This window comes from Saccoglossus kowalevskii, chromosome 1, assembly GCF_978046115.1.
Source record: "Saccoglossus kowalevskii chromosome 1, keSacKowa6.1, whole genome shotgun sequence".
NCBI classification, from domain to species: domain Eukaryota; kingdom Metazoa; phylum Hemichordata; class Enteropneusta; family Harrimaniidae; genus Saccoglossus; species Saccoglossus kowalevskii.
In genome coordinates this window covers 27584180-27605936 of record NC_140641.1, presented here as the reverse complement: position 1 = coordinate 27605936, position 21757 = coordinate 27584180, and the positions used below count along the sequence as shown (strand labels likewise).

Sequence of the window (21757 nt, the reverse complement as noted above, 5' to 3'; positions counted from 1 at the left end):
TCCGATATTTATGCTGGAGAACAAAGTATAGCAGTACTGTGGAAATAACATACCTATTTAACCGTTGTTGATTTGTACAAAATTCCAAGAACACAAAACAAAACAACTGACAACAATCGACAAAACAAAACAAAAACTGCCGAGTACACTACACAGTTACTGTAGTCACACCAGTAAGAAAAAGATACTGTGGAACTCATGGCAAATGAAAATACAGAATAACTGTCAGTAAATTGCAGTTTGCAGCCTCCATGGACAAGTTGTGAGCTGAACTTTAAATCTCATTAGATTTGAATCTAATTGTTTAAATCTCATTTCCACATGAAGTTACACAGATCGAAAAAATGCAATATTAAGACAAGGAAAATGCTTTTTTGTCAAGGCTATATACTAAATTTCCTTATCCTGGGGGTATTTTTGTGAGTGTACATGTATGCATTAAAATTATCAAAACTTTAAACGTAATCATAGTACAAATGTAAAGTAAACAAAATTATCGAGTGATTTTGGATTTGGTGGGAAAGTAGCCGAAATGCTGTGACATTGCCTAATTGGTGGTGGGAATTGCCAAGCCAGTTTATAAAATAGTGAACAGTGAAACATTTTCGTAAATATTACTGACCGCGAAAGACGCCCACCGCGAAGTGTCTTGTTTACTAAAATAAAATATAGAGTTCACGCAGAGAAAAAACAAAACAAAACAAAAACACAAGATATCGATCAGATATATTCTCATTATTTTACACTCTTTCAGGTTAACAACAAGTTGTTTGTGGTTATTTTTTAAAGAATATTTAGAAACTCAACATAGCGGTTGGAACCCATCCGACAAACAACAGAAACTTTTAATGTGACATCGCATTGATTTGATCAGTTTCGTACATAGGGTGTGGTGTCGAATCTATACAACTGCATTTATAAATGTTTATAAAAATCTACAGTAACAGCAACCACAGGTAACCCCAAATTAAATGTGTTTATAATTACATGTAAGACGATTTAATTTTATCGAGTGCGATGTTGTAAATGTCAATTCCGTAATTGATAGATGCACTACATAACGTGGTAAATGCACCACATAACAAGGTAAATGCACTACACAACATCGTAAATGCACAACATAACATGGTAAACCCACTACACAACATCGTAAATGCACTACATAACATGGTAAATCCACTACACAACACCGTAAATGGATTACATAGCATAATAAATGCACTACATAATATGATAAATGTACCACATAACATGATAAATGCACTACATAATATGATATTGTACGACTTAAGATAGCTGTGGCTTTCCATAGACATGATACATTGAGTGATATCATGCAAAGTATGCCAACTGATGCCAACTCAATACGATACACAAACTATTTACCACATTATGCCTGCAGACTCCATACTCAATTAAAACCGTATATATATTATTAGTTGGCTTATGAGCTCGCCTGGCGTCTGCTAAAAGATGAGAAGATGTGTTAACATGCGGGAGTGAAAGTTACTTTCATGTCGGTCAAACCATGGAGGTATAAACTTATACATCCATGCTCAAACTGTTAGGACGATGCCATGGTGTTATGGCTGTCATAATACGTCACATGACACGTAGAGCAGTTTCACTACCACAGGCTACAAAACTCCAGTGGTAATGTTATTTTTGAAACTGGTAATTATTTAATTTCCATTGATTAATTTCCACGTCGTGGTGAATAGGTCAAATGTCACAGTGATCATTCCATTCAAGCAGCACAACTACGACGAACTAGCCACTAAGTCCGCGAGACAAAACAGCTGATTGAAGTAAAAAAAAAATAACGATAAAACAACGATTGTAGCCTTTAGTATCAACACAATCAATTCGGATCACAAGGTATTCTGGTATTTAACATAAACAACATTACTTGAGGGTGCGACTGACTGACGTGTGACATGACGTGAATTTTGTATCTGATGTGTACTCCGTTTTGATTCCTAAGATCTGCCAGTGGGGGAAAAGCAAATGGGTAACCGTACCTTGAAAATACTTTTTGTACCCTATATCGCGTTTCTCTGAAAGTAAATTGTATGACGTATTCAGTGTGTGCTTGAATTAAATCACTTAACAAATATTGTGATTTTTTCTATGTAATGCAGCAACTACAAACTTTAACCTAACGTTTTTCCAATAGGGTAGTGACGTAGTTACCGTGGTAGGTGTGACGTCACAAATACTACAATAACACCCATTATTGTTAATGTAAGGCACCTTAAATGTGTCTGTTGGTAGTATATACGTAACTTTATCCACATTACACATACTGAACAGATACAGTCAATGGGACAATGTAACGTAGGAAAGGTTACACCATACATATACTTTGTGCCTCAGTAAAATGCTTTAATTATGTGGCATCGGATATGCCCAGAAGAGGGTCCACTATGCTCATTCACATAACGTTTGCAGCTAGTGTTTATCGAAATTAAAGAGCATCTTTTACACGTGGCGGGGTATCCTAGATTTCATGATATAAATTACAGTTTTTGGAAGAATAGGCGATATTATGAGCGTTGCTTGTTGAATTGTGACGTATCATTCATGCGAGAACGGTTTTTGGCTGCGTTGGCTCCCGTCCGCAGGGAGTTCTTTCTAAATATAAAAGTAGTTTTTTAGCCACCCATTTCAAAATACTTTTTTTTAAAAACCAAATGTCACTACTACAGGTAAAACTTTGAAAATTACAGCTAAACTCTAAATCTAAATTGCTTACTGCTAATTAATTCATTGAAATTACGCCACAAACCAAATATTAATAGTTTTTTGGAAAACTTAGGTTAGCCATGGACCAATTTATTATTTGCTGATGTATTATAATTGTGTATTAGTGTCTTTATCATTTTATTAATTGCATATATTCATTACGATTTTTTATTTATTTACTTGTGTTGACTTCTTCTGGGACATTGGCTAGTCAGCGAGATGGGAACAGCGCCTCCAACTGCCAGTTCAAAGTATCCTTTCAAAAATGGCTGATCGCTCACCCTCTTTGATTTTGTGCCCAATTTTAGTTCGTTTGCTCGTTTTTGGTCCGTTTGGCTCGCTTTTGGCTAGTTTTAAGTTATTTGGCTCGTTTCGGGGTAGTTTGGATCGTTCCATGTTTTGTCAATCGAAATGGCGGTCATGTCATGTTATAGTTACTCGTATTTATTTATTGAGCTGTCATGTTAGTTACTCATATTTATTGAGCTGCAAACAAAATCTTCTCCAGAAATCTATTTCTATGACGTGGCGATTTTCAATGTCGTTAACAAATTTGATATATTTTTATTTCGTTTCGTTTCATTTCGTTTCGTGGAAAAGACTAAGCCGGGCCTGACGACCTATTCGTATGCTTGGTTGCTGAATTAAATCGCAGTCCCTCTACATGGACGTAAATATGGGCATGTCTCGATACAGGGCCATATCCTTGCTCGAAATATAGTGGACATTATAGAATTGAAACAATTTGGTAATGTATTGCAAGCTGAAATCCCAAAATAAATAATACGTGTTTCTGTACGTTCAGCCTGTGTGCAGCTACATGCAATCACACGAATAGACTGTAATACGTGCATTAAACAAGCAGCCTCTCGGCTGAGATAGCTCCGCTGTTTAATAGCAATGTACATTTCAATTAAAGAACAGAAGATATCATTAGAAAATGAACAATATGCATAGTATCAATGCCGGGACTTGCTGTTTTCAACAAGAATTAAAAAATATCACTTTTCACCAAAAATGACAAAAATATTCATCAAAATTGGGGAATTGAAGATATCATCATACAAATGTACAAATTTGAAAGTGGTCCACATGTAGTACCTATATATGTAATATCAAAGCAATTGGACTTGCGGTTTTTAACAAGAAGTAAAAAATATCACTTTTAACAACAAATGACAAAAATATTCACCAAAATTAGAGAATTAAAGATATCATTACAAAATGAACAAATCTGAGAGAGGTCCACATGTAGTACCTATATATGTAATATCAAAGCAATTGGACTTGCGGTTTTTAACAAGAAGTTGAAAATATCACTTTTTACCAAAAATGACAAAAATATTCACCAAAATTAGAGAATTGTAGATGTCATTACAAAATGAACAAATCTGAGAGAGATCCACATGTAGTACCTATGTATGTAATATCAAAGCAATTGGAATTACGGTTTTTAACAAGAAGTCGAAAATATCACTTTTTATCAAAAATGACAAAAATATTCACCAAAATTAGAGAATTAAAGATATCATTACAAAATGAACAAATCTGAGAGAGATCCACATGTAGTACCTATATATGTAATATCAAAGCAATAGGACGTGCGGTTTTTAACAAGAAGTCGAAAATATCACTTTTTACCAAAAATGACAAAAATATTCACCAAAATTAGAGAATTGAAGATATCATCATGAAATGAACAAATCTGAGAGAGGTCTACCCAAGGCACATATACACCGAGTATCAAAGCATTCAGGCTTGTAGTTTTCAAGAAGAAGTCAAAAATATAAAACATTGACACGGACGCCGGACGACGGACGACGGACGACGACGGACAATCACTCCTATGATAAGCTCCGCTCGACAAAGTCGACAGCGGAGGTAAAAAGTGAGCATTTGAAACTCAAAACTCAAAACGAGGCTTCTTGTAAAATAGGTTGCACTTTGACCCCCAGACGTTGACAATTGCGATATCAGCTGTCTGTGTTAACGTTGCATGTGTGGGTGTGTTGATCAGACGTGAGGATGTTCAAGGCACGTTCTGTTTTAGTTACTGGCAGTAACAGAGGCATTGGGCTTGAATTCGTAAAACAACTGATACAACTGCCCAATCCACCAGAACATGTGTTTGCGTGTTGTCGTTCCCCAGAGAATGCAGTGGTAAGTACTTATAAGTCCACAACACTCCAGCTTCTTTGATTTGAAAGAATCAGACCTTTGTCAACTATTGGAAAAAAGACATTAGTAAATACACAAAAATTGGCTCAGTAGTCCTAACAATCACTGTCATAACTAATGAAAGATGCATAGGTGATCTTACTAGTAAATACACATTGCTGGAGTCAGGATAGTAGTATTGTAGATTAGGCCAGACTTTTATTATCACTTGTTTCGCGAACCCGCCGAATGAACAGGAGCCGAAAATGAAATAAAAATATAATTTTATTTCAGCGTAATTTCTCGCGCCCGCCGACTTGTTAAGCGCAAAAAAAATGCTAAAAAATATTATTTTTATCTTCATTTTTTTACCGCCCGCCGCATAACAAGTCCAAGTTACATTTTCGTGGAAGTATCATGATTAAAGTACCAAAGTCTCACGCAGATGAGAAACAAGGTTATAAATGGAATAAAATTTTATTTCATTTCTTCTCTCCGATCAATGATCTCACTTACAATTCTTTGAGAATCACACAAATCTAATGGAAAAAAAGAATTAATTTTATTTTTTTTCTGCCCTCCTCCAAAAAATTGCCTTATAAAAACTCGTGAAACAAGGAATATAAAAAGTCTGGTCTTATACAATAGTGAGTAGAAATTTATTTTAAAATGTTTCTTTATTCTATGTACTTTGATTTTAACCTTGTCAGATCAAACATTCAAATCTCTGTCACTGATATGTTGCACACAGGTGCCCCAAAAGCTTTAAAACAGCAAAGATGCACATATTTGGAAGGAGAAATGAAAATATCTCTTTAATGAAGCACTACATCGCAAAGATATGTGTAATAACTAGCTTTAACTAATTTTGATAACTCCGAGCAGGCAGTTGAAATAATATTTCAAGAATCTGGATACAAATGAAACCCCATTCAACGACAACCTAAAAATAGAAACAGAAATTCAAACTGCAATCAGTGCTTTGAAGAGTAAAAGTCTCTTGGTGAAGATAGCATATAACAAATAGATAGAAATGTCCTGATAAAGCCTCTACAAAAACTGTTTAACCATATCCTCAATAGTGGTCTCTTAGTGCCTGGAATATGGGAATCACCCAGTATGTTGTGCATCCACCATAGTATATAGTGCATTCACCATAGTATATTGTGCATACACCATAGTATATAGTGCATTCACCATAGCATATAGTACATTCACCATAATATGTTGTGCATTCACCATAATATGTTGTGCATTCACCATAGTATATAGTGCATTCACCATAGCATATAGTACATTCACCATAATATGTTGTGCATTCACCATAGTATATAGTGCATTAACCACATTATGTCAACACAGGTGGCGCTATTCAGCACAGACCTGTGTCTTATGACGCATAACTAGCCTCTGAAGGCTAAATATCCACCCGCTACCATTTTTCTCAGCGTTTCTGCCGCGGAACTATATAAAAGTATTTGTTTTGAACACATCCTCCCCCGATTTTAGCAAGATTTAATCTTTAATGAGTTGATCAATTAAAATAACACACAACACTCATCAGAATATCTTATTTTATTAACATTAAAATGCATGTAAATTGGGAGGTCAAAGGTCTAATTTTTCTCAATATCCTCGGGGGGGGGGGACATCCGGGCATTTTCACCGCCTGGCAACCCGCGGCGGTGAAAACAAAGGCCCAAAACTCGCATAAAACGATACTTTGGGATGACATATGTACCGGTATATCAAAATGGCTACTAACCACATTACACACAAAGGACTGTCAACGTGCAGTTTTTGAGTTACTTTGTAGTTCACAACTCCTTGATAAAGGTCTGCTTGACTCATTTTGGTGCAATTCTTTCAACCTGATCATTCAAAATGACTTGTTCAAATATATGAGGGAGCACGAATCAAAATAATTATAAAGGTTTTTATGCATTTTTCCAACAGGAATTAAAGAACCTTGTCAGTGAAAATCCATCATTGAAAGTAATTAAACTCGGTACGTACTACCTACAAGTACTAAGTTGCTGTGGATCACAATCACAATTTTTGTTTATAGTCTTAGAGCTGAGTTGAGCTTCATTTTTGTTACAGTTTTCTTAAATTACACTGCCATGTTTATCATTATACTGCATTGTTTCTGTCCTATGTTACACAGTTGCAGTAATAATAAACTAACCATGTGGAGGTTACTGTAAACCTACACCGATTGGGAATGATGCCTCCGCATAACACCAAAATAAATATATAGTAATTTAAAATATTGTATGTCTTAGCCATAAATAACTATGTATGTTTTAAATCAAATGTAATATTAGTTTATCATAAATTAAATAAACCATGTAGAATTATAGGTATGCTCAAAATATTGCATGCCTGCAATCAAAAAAAAAGGGAATTGCATGTCTCTTTGGCACATCAATAAGATGTATGAGGTGCAAACTATTTATATGATATAAGTACACTAATGGATATAAAATATTGAATAAATAGGTTAGCACAGCCAGGAAACTGACTGACCTTGGTTTCTGATGATTGCAGACAATCAAATACTATGGTCAACCACATGGTACCGGTACCGTACTGTTTATTCTTGAGGGGGGGGGGCATTTTCACCGCCTGGCAACCATCACAGTGAAAACTCTCAGAAAACTGTACTTTGGGATAATTGTTGAGATTCCCATAAATAGGGTAACAAAATTATCTCTACATGTACAACATGTGTAAATGTAGTTGCTCAGAATTACTTCAACGTTAGGTTTGTGCTGTTTACTTGACTTTAGCTGTTTTCACAGACTTTTTGACTGGCGTTCCATAGCAGCTCATGCAGGGCCCATAGAAATACATGGTACAGTGGTAGTAACATAAAACGTTATGCGACATAAGCTCCGCTCCCGCGAATATCTTGAACTACAACCATTGTTGACCATTGTGAAGCTATAAATAACACAAAAATTTAGATAAGATAATAAAAATACTATAATGATATTACCATGGTTTATAACGGTTATAAACGACAAGAATTGACATTGATATATACACAATGAAATCAATACAGATATTGCATTTTCACAATTCCATACCTGTAGAATTAGAAGATTATACAAGTATTGAAGAAGCAGGAAAGCAAGTTGAACAAGTGGTCGGTGAGAATGGACTCAATGTACTAATCAACAATGCTGGATATTTTGGTGTCAGTGAAATGAATGAGAAATTAGAAGATGTCACTCCAGAGTCGCTGACTAAGCACTTTAATATTAATGCAATTGGACCTCTCATGGTCACCAAGGTAATTGTGAATTTAAAAATGAACAATTCAAATTTATGGGCTGGGTGGTGGTAAATTGTTAATCCTTAATTCTTCCACACATTACATATTGCCTCGAAATCTGGGGTATTACATATGCAACTCTACTTCAACCAATTATATCTCTTACAGAAAAAAATAATACTCCTCATCACTTTCTCTGCTTTGTATTGCCATGCTGCTCCTCTTTTCCAAAATCTAAGAATACTAGATATTTTTACACTTTGCAAGTTACAAACCTGTTTATTTGTCTTTGATCTCAGTAACAAATATTTTGTACATGATATTTACAACTATTTGGACCCATTGTCCCATAATTATCAAACCTGCTTAGCATGTAGCTTGAATTATTATACTCCAAAACTGAATCTTGCACTCAACCAACACAGTCTAAAATATTCTGCAACAAAACATTGGAACTCATTGCCTGATGCATTTAAAACCATCACAAAGAGACACGTATTTAAAGCAAAATTAAAAAACTATCTCTTCAATATTTGATTTGTAATTATTTTCTTTCATTCTTCATTTGAAGATTTGTGTGATTAAACTATGAAATTATATATACAGGGTTACAGACCCGACTGGTTCTGATGAACTATATCTGTAATCCCCACCAAAAAAAGGAAAGTACTCTAAGTAGAATTCGTTATTTATTTATTTATATACAAAACGTATATATATTTAATATCTGTAGAATTTCTACCTGTAATATTGTTTTCTTTTTGGTGAATTAAATTTCAATCATTCATTCATACGATGCATAGTATGCTCTAAAATCAACATCAAAATCAAAGAAAACTTAGAAAGAACTCCCATGTGCTGAAGGTATTTACTATATTAGAAGACATTTTCAATATACAAAGAAAAAATTGTGTTTATTGCATGCAAAATTATTGTAATATGTCTTATTTTAACTATGTACCACGTTTCAATAAAATCTGCTGAATAGTACATGAGAAACAAATGAAATTGGCTAATTAATATGTAAATTAGATAATTAATATGCACAAATTTCAACCAAAGACTAATCAATTCTGCACATTATCTCAGAGCATCTATGTATCAAGTTTCATTAAAATACACACCTTCACGTCGTACCATCGTTGTGACGACACACATTGAATTGACTTTTAATATAGTTGAATTAACTTTTAATATAGTTGTGATATAAAATCGATTAAAACGTGTTCCTATATAGGGTTGCGTTTTAATTGAAGTTTAATTAAACTCAATTACAATGCAATTCAATGAAGAATTGCGTTTAATTAAGTTTAATTAAATAAAAGTTGAATATCCCAAGACTGAACAAAGAAATGTTTGCAAAGTTTAGGTTTAGTACAGGGGGTAGGTATGGTACAATTATATTAATATTTATATAAATTGAACCATACTTCCCCCTTCACTAAACCTAAGCTACGCAGACTTGGCTTAAATTCAATTAAATGTTAATATAAATTATGAGAATAGTGAGGGTCGTCACAATGTAGGTTTATATGTTCCAAATATGCCATGTATATTACAAATTGATCACTTACCATGATCTTATCTCATTCTAGAGACTGTTGCCACTGATTCGTTGTGCAGCTCAGCAGGGTGTGGGTGATGAGATGAGTGCATCACGTGCTGCCATCATTAATATCACTACCAAGTGTGCCTCTATAGCTGACAATGGAAGTGCTAGAATGTACGGATACAGAACTTCAAAGGTAAAACATCCAAATCAACACTTCATGCATGCGCCCACAACATAATACCAATTTGTTTAATTCTTTACTAAATATACTAGCTATTTAATAAGTAACACATTTAATTATTACAATATATATGTATCTAATATTTTATTGTTGTAACAGTGTTACAACAAATTTATCTCGCTCGTGAGTTCAAGAAATGATGTCAATTTAAACCATTTAGCTACTTTTGTTTATTTTGCCATGAAAAGCAGAACTTGAATGATTTTTATTGTTACCATTGTTAAGTGAAATTGTATTTGCTCTTTGGGCCAATGGCCTTTTGCTTTGCAATAAACATTGACAACATGTCAGTATTGTACCTATTTTCAAAAGTGGCCATTCAAAGTCGCTGGTGATCACTTTCTGCATATGAATAGAAGTGTGGCTGTTTCAATCTGCATAAAGAAAGTTGTAGTAAAACAATGGGTCACATTGTTACCAAAATACCAAAATTGGTATAATTTGTAATATGTTTTAGTTGTGTTTGCGCAATGGAACAATGAATGAATTATAACCATATATATTTTTTCCTGTATTCCTCAGATTGCTTTAAATATGATTAATAAAAATTTGGCAGTTGAACTGAAACCAGACAACATATTGTGTGTACTGATGCATCCTGGCTGGGTGAAAACTGACATGACTGGTCCAAATGCATTGATAACTACTGAAGAAAGTGTACGACCAATGCTGGATGTCATAGGGTCACGACGACGCGAACACAATGGATTATTATTTGATTACAAAGGAAATCTGATTCCTTGGTGAATATGTACACAATAGTATTGTGTTTTTTTAATCTAGAATATATTTGATTTGTATAACATTTGTGTAGCTAAAATTACCTTGTTGTAAAAATAATTTTTGCAAAAAGAATGACAAATTTACTGGTATCATCAAGAATAAAGCCTGTGTGCGAGCATCAAATTGGATATATTATTTTGTATTCAGCTCGAAAGTTCAACATTAGCAGCATGTAACATTTCAATTTGTTTTATTTGCATGATTGAATGAAATAGTAATTAGAAGCTTATCAAAGGTACAATACTGTATCAACTATGGCTGTATTCTACATTAAAATTTTGCATATGGTTAAACATTTGAGTATGGTAATTTTCAAGAAGTTATAGTTTCAAATTTTGAATAAGCTACTTTCTATAATCCAATAGTTCCAAAATGTTGGAATGTATTATATTATCACATGCAAGTCTGTTTGTAATGGTGAAAGCCACAATTATCAGCAGTTAAAAGATTGACAGTCTCACAACCATCACAATCTCACCACTGATGGAGTACATTAAGTACTGCACTAAATTATTTTTTTGGTTGATTATGTTTATCGTATGATCGGCACGTAACACATTAAACTAAATATATGTACATGTTTTATTTAGATGCTGTAACATTGGTTTAAATTATCCATGCTCGTATGGACAATACTGTGCAAATATATTTATAAATACATGTACCAGGTTCATTGTTATATTAGTACAACAAGTCATCTGAAGATGACACAGCCCCCATTTGTCAGATGTGATTATAGTTGGCTATGAATTATAAAGTTTGAATGTATATGTATAAAATTGGGTAGGAAGATTAAGTTGAAAATCAAAAGTATGTTTCTCAAAGTTAACAGCTAGGACATCTCTATTAAATTTGGTAAAATTTACATCAATTTTAACAAAAATTCACAATCAATTGAATATGGAAATTCAATTGAGTCAATATTAAATAGCAATCACATGAACTACTAGTTCACAAGATATTATTAAAAGAATGGCTGCCACTAGCAGATATTGATTTAAAAACGATGTGTATATACACCAGTGGTCTCTGTCAATCTATAAAGTTTGAAGTGCACTCATCTTGGAGAAATGATAATAGACATGCCAAAAGGCTGGATTTTACTGGGTTTGGACTGCTTTGTCAGGTATGAGTGCAGTAGCCGAAAAAGAACTGTTTATTCTTGGCAGGACTACCATAACTGCCAGTAAAATAACCAAGCCCTTGCCACAACATGCTTCTATTAATTTGACACCAAATAAAATCCCTACTTTCCAGGCGTATATAGGTTACAAGATATTAAGAAAAATTCAAAATTAATTAAATATTCAACTTAGCTCATTAATTAAGTTGAAAACCAATATTGCATAGCACACATCTTATATTGACAGATCAAGTAAGTCTATACCAAATTTGGTCTCATTTGGATTATTAGTTCACAAGATATCAACAAAAATTCAAAATTCATTAAATATGCAAATGAGCTCGTTAATTAAATTGAAACTCAATATTGCATAGCATATATCTTATATTGACAAACCAAGTTCGGTCTGATTTGGACTATTAGTTCACAAGATATTAACAAGAATTCAAATTAATAATAAAATATGCAAATGAGCTTTCCTTTAATTAATCAATGTGCATCTGTACCAGTGGTCACTCTGTCTTTGTACCAAGTCTTAGCAAAATTGGTCCAGGCATCTCCGAGAAATGATGATGGACACACCCAAAAAACTGGATTTTACAGGATTTTGACATTCAAAATGGCCGCAAAGCAGCCATATTTGATCAAATCAGGAAATAAATCCATGTGAATATGTATACCTCCTCACTGTGTCTTTTTACCTGGTATCATTGAAATCAGTCAAGGCATCTCTTAGAAATATCAATGGACAGACAAAACCCATGATCAACAATCAAAATGGCTGCCAGTCGGCCATATTTGATCATTTCAAAAAAGTAAAACAACGTACATCTGTATGGGTGATCCCTTTGCCTTTGTAAAAAGTCTCAACAAAATCGGTCAAGACATCTCCGAGAAATGACGATGGACACACAAGGACCGAATTTGACTGAATTTTGGCATTAAAAATGGCCGCCAGTCGGCCATATTTTATCGAATCAGAAAATAAATTGACGTGCACATGTATGGTTGACCACTATGTCTTTTTACCAAGTTTCAAAAAAATCGGTCCAGCCATCTCCGAGAAATCACTCCGGACGGACAGACGGACTGACGAAGGCGAAACTACAAGCCCCCGCCCGGACTTTGTCCGGGTTGGGGTTAATAATAAATTTAAATCGTAACTTGATTTGTGCCATACTCATATTGAGAAAGGTGTCACCAGGGCAGATGATGCTGAATATGTGTTAATATAGTGAACTACAATGCACGAATGAGTTTCCTGTCATTGTGATTAATTACGACTCACGTATATGGATCACTAATGAATGTCAATGTTAGATCCTTATTACATGACGTGAATTACAATACAAGATCAATCATGTTGGGTGGGACTAGTCAGCAAAGTATGTTTTATCATTCCGGATATCTGGTACTACTGGTACTCTGTTTTGTTAAAAGTGATTTACAGACCTAGCAACTTCGTGTTGTGAAACTCTTATACAAACTGTGAAAAATATTGGTGGTACAGACATTAGACCAAATTATTCAACTTTGCAAACACAACACAAGTTTTACATCTACCAGAAGTGTTCAAATCCCCATTTACTTACGTATGTGAACTATGGATACTTTATAGGCCATGCACTAACTTAGAACCTAATCGGCAAAAAAAAATACATCACAGAAATGACTACAAACAAAACTGAAAATCAAAATGTCCACCAGTCTGTCATTTTGAATCGAAATACACAAAAAGTGATGGATCTGAATAATCTAATATATACAATCTACATTCATATACCAAGTTTAAAATTCTTCTGTGCACGAGGTTTTTGAGTATGAATCAATGATGTTACACTGTACAACACAACATATTCAAGTTGGAATTGATCAGGACATATCGGTGATACATGTCACCAATATTTGGCAGAATGTTTTATTTGCCTTGAGAATAAAACATTTTGGTATATTATTGGTTAAAGCGGGAGAGTCGTCACCTGCGCATGCGCCAGGTGACCATAGCGTCTACCCATGAGCCTTTGTGTTCTTAGAGTGTGTTATCATCGCTTGGGACTCAATTCTCGCGCGTGCGCAGTTGACGACCCTCCCTTATGACAAAATCCTTCGTAAATGATAAAACTTCGCTCCACATAGTTAGATTTTACTGAAATGAACCAGTCGTATGTTGAATTGTCTTTTTCTTTTGGAATCACATGGTCGCCATATTCATGTAAGTTTAGGTATGGTCTTCAAATTGATAATATATTTAAATATGCGGGTACATGTAAATATCATGTCATATCATATCATATCAAACTGCCACAACGTGTCAAAGAAATAACGTTAGACATACGGACGAATTTCCCGTTTCAGGATAGCATTTTGTATATACTGCCTAACGACGAGGAATTGATTGAGATATTTTTGCTGCACAAAAAATGTTATATACAAATCGTAAATTTGTTTTCATTTTACGCGATAATAACAATGGTTCCCTTAATTCTGATCAGCACGTATTTCGTGGTTGGTCAGGTATCAATTACAATCAATGTTTCAAACTGATTTTATACAACAATTTGCATCTAAAACTAAACATAGAAATTCAACATGAACTCAAACAATTTCATCCTATATTGTAACGCAATATTAATGTGACGATTTAATTTCTATTTCCTTGTTGGCATTCGATTTGTTCGATCATTGTTTTGTTTTTTTGTAAACTATGAGCTAATAACCTGAGACTTCAGTGCAATCAGTGCAATAATGAACATTGGTGTGGAAGCAAATGTCACAGTACCGGATTAACTTCAGCAATAATAATAACAACAGTCAGTAAAAAAAAAACAGTAAAAAAAACCCACACACAAACGTTTAATACTCAGTAATACTCATAATATTCATTCATAAACGATTAAGCAATAACAGTTGAAATATCTGTTATGAATAGCAGTTGTCAAGTACAATATTGGCCCAAATTGTCATTATACCACATAGAATGGAATCCTGAATGTTACGTGTTTTGTCAACATTTCCCACTTGTTCTCAAAGACGAATAATTGTCTATAAATTACGCCCGACTTAACATAAAGTCAGCGAAATGTCCAACATTATTATTACAAACTAGAAAAACACGTTTAACGTGTGCTTGAGCATGTAAGTGTGGCATTAAATACAATTCTTTCGAGATAACTAGAACCCCTTAGATCCGCCACTAAATCAACTTGTCAGATTGTGTTTCTTTAGTAGTTTCTATCTATTAGAAAAAAATGTCATGAGACAAAATAAGGGTGTGCATCGAATAAGGCAAGGGAGAGAATAGAACAAGAACTATATTTCCGAATGGTTTAAATTATTTGCGGGTATTGGTAGATGGAAAGTATGTGTATGTGCATGTTCGGCCACGACATCGGAATATGGTTTTGGATTGTCAATTGTATTTATTCAAATTCTCGGCATACAAAAATGTAACAAAAATAAAACGATAAAACATTAAAATATATAAATAGTTTACCCAGTAGATGTATGTATTACACAGTTTTACCAAGTATATGTATGTATTTTGGTGTACATTCCACATTCTACAGTATATTCAAAAATATCACCACAACACCACTTACGTACCCTGAACTGACAAATTCCTCTCCGAGCGGTAAAACCAACCCAATCTACCAATCCCAATACACACCAAGCCCATCTATTTGCACTCCTGTTTTCAGAAAACCAGGTTATCCGGAAGTGAGTTGATCTGACGTGAGGATGTTCAAGGCACGTTCTGTTTTAGTTACTGGCAGTAATAGAGGCATTGGGCTTGAATTCGTAAAACAACTGATACAACTGCCCAATCCACCAGAACATGTGTTTGCGTGTTGTCGTTCGCCAGACAATGCAGTGGTAAGTAGAATTCCTGAAAATAACTAATATCTAGTTTTAATAATATACAGTGCTTGTAGATTGTACCTGGTGATTTGAGATCCACGGAGTACAACGACCACAGTTGTCATGACAATATAAATTTGATTTTCTTTCTGTTTTTGGATATTTATTCATGTATAGAACCATCTATATAAAAACGTTTGTGACAAAGCTATGCTTGCCTGGCTCAGTAACATATGAATGCAATAACATTACATGTAAACACAACATTAAAAACCCACACGTGTGCGAGAGACTAAACAAAGAAACGATCTTCAAACTCAATCGTCCCATGCGAATCACAAAGAACTTTTATTCGGTCTGTTTATCATTGGTAACAGACGCCATGTTGTTTTCCATAAAATACTGAGCAGGAAAACCAACTGTGGCATATATAACCCGTATATGCTGCGATTTGTCACAGTTAAAGCGGGTAGTGGGGTAGTCACGTGCAACCTGCAACAAATTCGCTTCAATCATAGCAGCGTTGCGCGGGAAATGGGACGCTAATCTATCTATGCCATGTCTTGGAATACACTTAGTGCATATTACTCGATTCACACCGTAGCATAATTTCACAAATTGGACAGACGAGAAGGAACAACTTATTTTTTTTTTTTACAATATCTCAATTCTCAATCACCAAACATCAGTTAATACCGTAATCGGCTTATTATTGAATCGCTGCGTTCTGATAGGTCGATCGGTACCACGTGCAATACTATTATCAGAAGATAACTGCGTAGTGATTGAGGTCAATGCACGAATATATAAACACGTCATGTATGGATTATTATTTTTTTTATTTATTTATTATCACTTCCCAGAGGGGATGGCAATGGTTACGAAGGAAGGAATAAAAATAAATCTAATCTACAAAAACAGAATATTAATAGAAAAAAAGCATTAAAACAACTCCTTCTAAAAGAAAGATACATATTATTCCCGTATTTGTTGTCTAATTTTAAAGCACTTGTTGATATACTTTGATATCTGGATGTCCATACTATCGTTATTTAACAGTGCAGTGAACTGTTCTTCAGGAGGCAGGATGTGAAATGGGTCAATCACATCAGCAGCTGTATCAAATGAAACACTGCGTCTAATACTGTATTTGGGACACTCCACCATAAAATGAAATTGATTTTCAATGGTACCTTGGTTACACATGTTACAAACCCTGTTAAGACACACCCTCCATGAATATTCCACGTTTACTTAATAAATCCTGTTGCATTGTGAAAAAATGCATAGTAACTATTACTTTGTAACAAACTATTAATATAAATGGTAATACATGTAATACATGAAACATGAATGATAGTTCAGTTAGAGGAAGTCATGTATTGAATCTGTAGTCTTGGACCATGCAACATGGTTCTTACGAGAATGTTTGCTTAGCAAATTTACTCGACAGCGTCTCGTCCATTATTGCGAACATCGCCGTCTTTGCCCTGTTATCGTGCAATCGTCCATTATTCCTCTAGCGAAGAGGCCGTACACTTTCAATATTCACATGTCAAATTTTTCGACATCATAGTTTACCTAAAGGTCAGATATTTACATACTGACATTTTTAAACCCACATATCCCCAAAATAGTTATATCAAACAATACAAAATTGATTAAGTATACACACGTTTGTAGAGAGCAGCTCTAGACCATGCCATTGGAAAGACACAAAGCCATGGTAATTCATTAACGATGTTAGAGGAACACTAATGAAACAGCTCACAATTTATTGCTGTAAAAAAACATGGAAAGAGCAAATGCGCAGACCAAGATTCAATTATATCGACCAGGCGATTGAAGAACATTATGGGAAAACCAAGCTTCTGCAACAATGTATACGATATTCTAACCTGTATTTGTAAACTGAAATACGCTTTCTCAGTTCTAGATTGAGAGACTTTGCAAAGTTGCAAAAGGGTTCGAACAGAATAGAGGAATTTACCTATTTCTATCATTTTTTCCAACAGGAATTAAAGAAACTTTGCACTTTAAATCCATCATTGAATTTAGTGAAGCTTGGTATGTACCGTTTACATTTACTATGACATGTTATCGAATCATCACTTGCACGCACCATTTCGTAGGCACCATTTTATCAGTGGCCCTCACCAACCTTTATACACGTGCCCGTTTAATTAGGTAGCACACCACAGACACTCGCTGGTACCACCCAATCAGTGGCTTCCATCAATGAATATAGACGTGTCCGTTTAATTTGGTCGCGTATCATGTGATGTAATATACATTGTGGTGCACACTATATATCTTTCATATTCTAGTACGCCAATCTGATTGGAAGAAGGCAGGTCACGTGAAATCGAATTGATCACAATATACCCCTCAGTTTATGCAAATCACACCGACATTCCACTCTAAGCAAACAAACCGTGATGATTGATCGAAATTCCAATTACGGATAGGTACGGCAAACGTGATTACAATGACGATATTGGCAATACAAGATGCAAAAAACCACAGCCGTATTTCATTTATGCGGTGTCGCTCTTGAAAAGATGGCGTCCATGCTAATCGCTAGAAACACAACACAGTCAAAGGCAACCAGGTCGGCAACGGGGTCGGCGAACGACGAAAATAAACACGTTGAAAATGAAAAAAAAAATTGTACAATACTGTTATTCTGAGATTGTTGTAAGCGACGATGCAGTGCTTAATCTGGGACAACAAACATTCAAATCACCACACGATTTTGACTGTTATTCTTAGTGCTATTGCCCCATAGTACACCTGTGCTTAGTGCTATTGCTCCATAGTACACCTGTGCTTAGTGCTATTACCCACAGTACACCTGTGTTTAGTGCTATTGCCCCATAGTACACCTGTGCTTAGTGCTATTGCCCCATAGTACACCTGTGCTTAGTGCTATTGCCCGTAGTACACCTGTGCTTAGTGTTATTGCCCATAGTACACCTGTGCTTAGTGTTATTGCCCATAGTACACATGTGCTTAGTGCTATCGCCCCATAGGACACCTGTGCTTAGTGCTATCGCCCCATAGTACACCTGTGCTTAGTGCTATTGCCCATAGTACACCTGTGCTTAGTGCCATTGCCCCATAGTACACCTGTGCTTAGTGTTATTGCCCCATAGTACACATGTGCTTAGTGCTATTGCCCCATAGTACACCTGTGCTTAGTGCTATTGCCCCACAGTACACATGTGCTTAGTGCTATTGCCCATAGTACGCCTGTGCTTAGTGCCATTGCCCTATAGTACACCTGTGCTTGGTGTTATTGCCCCCACAGTACACCTGTGCTTAGTGCTATTGCCCCATAGTACACCTGTGCTTAGTGCTATTGCCCAATAGTACACCTGTGCTTAGTGTTATTGCCCATAGTACACATGTGCTTAGTGCTATTGCCCCATAGTACACCTGTGCTTAGTGTTATTGCCTATAGTACACCTGTGCTTAGTGCTATTGCCCATGGGACACCTGTGCTTAGTGCTATTGCCCTATGATACACCTGTGCTTAGTGCCATTGCCCCATAGTACACCTGTGCTTAGTGCTATTGCCCATCGTACACCTGTGCTTAATGCTATTGCCCCATAGTACACCTGTGCTTAGTGATATTGTCCAATGGTAAACATGTACTTAGTGATATTGGCATTACAATAATACTAAAAATCTATCTTGTTGAATTATGTTTCTTAGTTGCATTGGAAATAAATTTGGCAAGGTTTCTAACAACAGTCACATTAGTGGTGCTCATTAAATGAATAAATTTGTCAATTGTGGGAAAAATAAGAAAATTCTCTGGGATATATTTTATTCTCAAGGCATTATGGAATGGGCAAGTCAAACAAAAGTGAAATTCATCCTAAACTTACAATAAAGGTTACAATAAACACAAATTATGTCAGCCCTTTCATTATGTAATGGTCTATTAGCTTCAATGCGCAAATTATGTGCAGAGATACGACATTTACAAAGACAAGTTTGATATATTGTCAACAATGTTTAGATATTTTTCTTGACAAAATACATATTGCAATAAAATTATCAATATTGTTAACATATTGGTTATGCCAAAAATCACCAAATTCATACGAAAAAAGTAGTTCTTTCACGTTCCATGCCCAACATAAACGGTCATTATTAGCCTCCGATTTCTCAAACATATAGCACTTATAAGGTGGACGATGTGTGGTATGTCTAAATTTTTAATTTTTAATTGTCAATATTTAACAATTCGTACCAGACTACAGGAGCGTAGGGTGTGGCGCCCCAATTCACTACTAGGATAAAACGTTAATATATATATATATATATATACAATAGACCATTTTCCGTTCACTGCGAGAATCACGCGTTATGCGTGAAATCGAACGTAAAAACAGGACAAACAAAGGTCATAGCGTCGTAGTCGCGTCAAACATCGCGTGGGATTCGACAAACGCGAAAGTATTTCGGGGACATTTCCATGCTTAATAATGTGCTGTCCACATTTGATGATAGGCAATTTCGATTAAGTAAGGGTATTCGGAAGCAATATTCCTCTGTCGAAGATCGGCCGGTCAATGTAAGCTACGAAATAAAGAAATTCTAGTTCAAAATCAAATCGTTCGATTTTTGCGGCAGACGTTCGACGCGCGTCTTTCATGCATCTCGCGAGATCTCGCAATTGTACGGAAAATCACCTATTACACTTCTGTCAAAACATCGATAATTGTAGATTTGGAAGATCATGGAAGTATATCGGAAGCAGAGAAACAAGTAGAACAAGTGGTCGGCAAGAATGGACTCAATGTACTGATCAACAATGCTGGTTTCTGTGCAGGTACTCTTAATGAGAAATTGGAAGATGTTACTCCAGACTCGATGACTAAACACTTTAATATTAATGTAATTGGAACACTCATGGTCACCAAGGTAATGTGTAGAGCCGTTTGACAGTCCATTATGAATGAATGAATGAATGAATTTTAAGAAGACTCCTGTGTTATATATGTGTATTGCTTTACAAATCGATCTGAAAAGCTGACAGGCGTGTTATTTTAAATTTATAGCGATTCTTAAAACTAATTCGCTATGCAGAAAAGACGTTTGATGGTGATGAGATGAGTGCACCACGTGCCGTCATTGTAAATGTATCCACCGAGTTTGCCTCCATGGATGAGAATAAACAAGCTGGGATGTATGGGTATAGAGCCTCAAAGGTAACGTTATCTTCCGTAATTCGTGCAATCTCAAACCATCTTATGAAATACCTGGTTAGTATTTGTTATATTTGATAATTATGGAGCTGCAAACATACCTCATTATACAACACATATGTACATGTTGCTGATTGTGTGATGTGATTCACTTCCGTTTTTATCCTAAATATATTGTAATTTATTGTAACATGCAACGTATTCAAAACAGTTTAGAGAGTGAGTATGCGATGTAACTGAATGTTAACTCTATGTATGTAAAACACAACTCAATCTATTGTTTTGGCCATTCCAGGTTGCATTAAACATGATACATACGAATTTAACCATAGAATTGAAACCCGACACTATATTGTGTATATTGATGCACCCTGGGTGGGTCAAAACTGACATGGGTGGACCAGATGCTTTGTTAACAACTGAAGAAAGTGTACGGTCAATGCTGGAGGTCATAGGGTCACGAAGACACGAACACAATGGATTATTTTATGACTACAAAGGGAATCTGACACCTTGGTGAATAGAAGCTTACTTGCCATTTAATTGTGCTAATCATATAATAAATGTTACTTTATTTATTATTAAGAAAGTTGGATGTTTGATTTGATTATATTATTTGTATCGTGTGCAGTACAACGTTCGATGGCTTTAATTTCCATTTCCAATGCTTGTTTTTCGGTTTTATATTTATCTTGTTTGAGTGTGCAATACTGTTGTGTGAGTAACTTTATTTTATTTTTGCCAATATCCCACCATGTCTGTATATTTACATAATTATTTCGAAGTGATTGCCACTTC

The 21757-nt window shown here is 35.1% G+C and overlaps 2 protein-coding genes across 2 annotated transcripts; both read left to right on the top strand.

The window, feature by feature from the left end:
- The first annotated feature begins 4679 nt into the window (after positions 1 to 4679).
- Positions 4680 to 11051, top strand: LOC100377198 (uncharacterized). Its single transcript, XM_002740156.4, has 5 exons — positions 4680 to 4905; positions 6859 to 6910; positions 8001 to 8200; positions 9778 to 9927; positions 10498 to 11051. The coding sequence occupies exons 1-5, from the start codon at positions 4771 to 4773 to the stop codon at positions 10720 to 10722; spliced, it is 762 nt and encodes a 253-aa protein (XP_002740202.2). The 5' UTR covers positions 4680 to 4770; the 3' UTR covers positions 10723 to 11051.
- A 4466-nt stretch (positions 11052 to 15517) lies between these two features.
- LOC102805139 (uncharacterized) lies at positions 15518 to 21548 on the top strand. Its single transcript, XM_006823359.3, has 5 exons — positions 15518 to 15754; positions 17755 to 17806; positions 20479 to 20675; positions 20813 to 20962; positions 21255 to 21548. The coding sequence occupies exons 1-5, from the start codon at positions 15620 to 15622 to the stop codon at positions 21477 to 21479; spliced, it is 759 nt and encodes a 252-aa protein (XP_006823422.3). The 5' UTR covers positions 15518 to 15619; the 3' UTR covers positions 21480 to 21548.
- Positions 21549 to 21757: the final 209 nt, after the last annotated feature.

Bases quoted from the DNA above. Each gene is read 5' to 3' on its own strand.
- LOC102805139 (XM_006823359.3), top strand. From the start codon at position 15,620: ATGTTCAAGGCACGTTCTGTTTTAGTTACTGGCAGTAATAGAGGCATT. The intron at 20,676-20,812 runs GTAATGTGTAGA...TTAAATTTATAG, and splicing joins GAACACTCATGGTCACCAAG to CGATTCTTAAAACTAATTCG. The intron at 20,963-21,254 runs GTAACGTTATCT...TGGCCATTCCAG, and splicing joins ATGGGTATAGAGCCTCAAAG to GTTGCATTAAACATGATACA.
- LOC100377198 (XM_002740156.4), top strand. From the start codon at position 4,771: ATGTTCAAGGCACGTTCTGTTTTAGTTACTGGCAGTAACAGAGGCATT. The intron at 4,906-6,858 runs GTAAGTACTTAT...TTTTTCCAACAG, and splicing joins GTTCCCCAGAGAATGCAGTG to GAATTAAAGAACCTTGTCAG. The intron at 6,911-8,000 runs GTACGTACTACC...CCATACCTGTAG, and splicing joins ATTGAAAGTAATTAAACTCG to AATTAGAAGATTATACAAGT.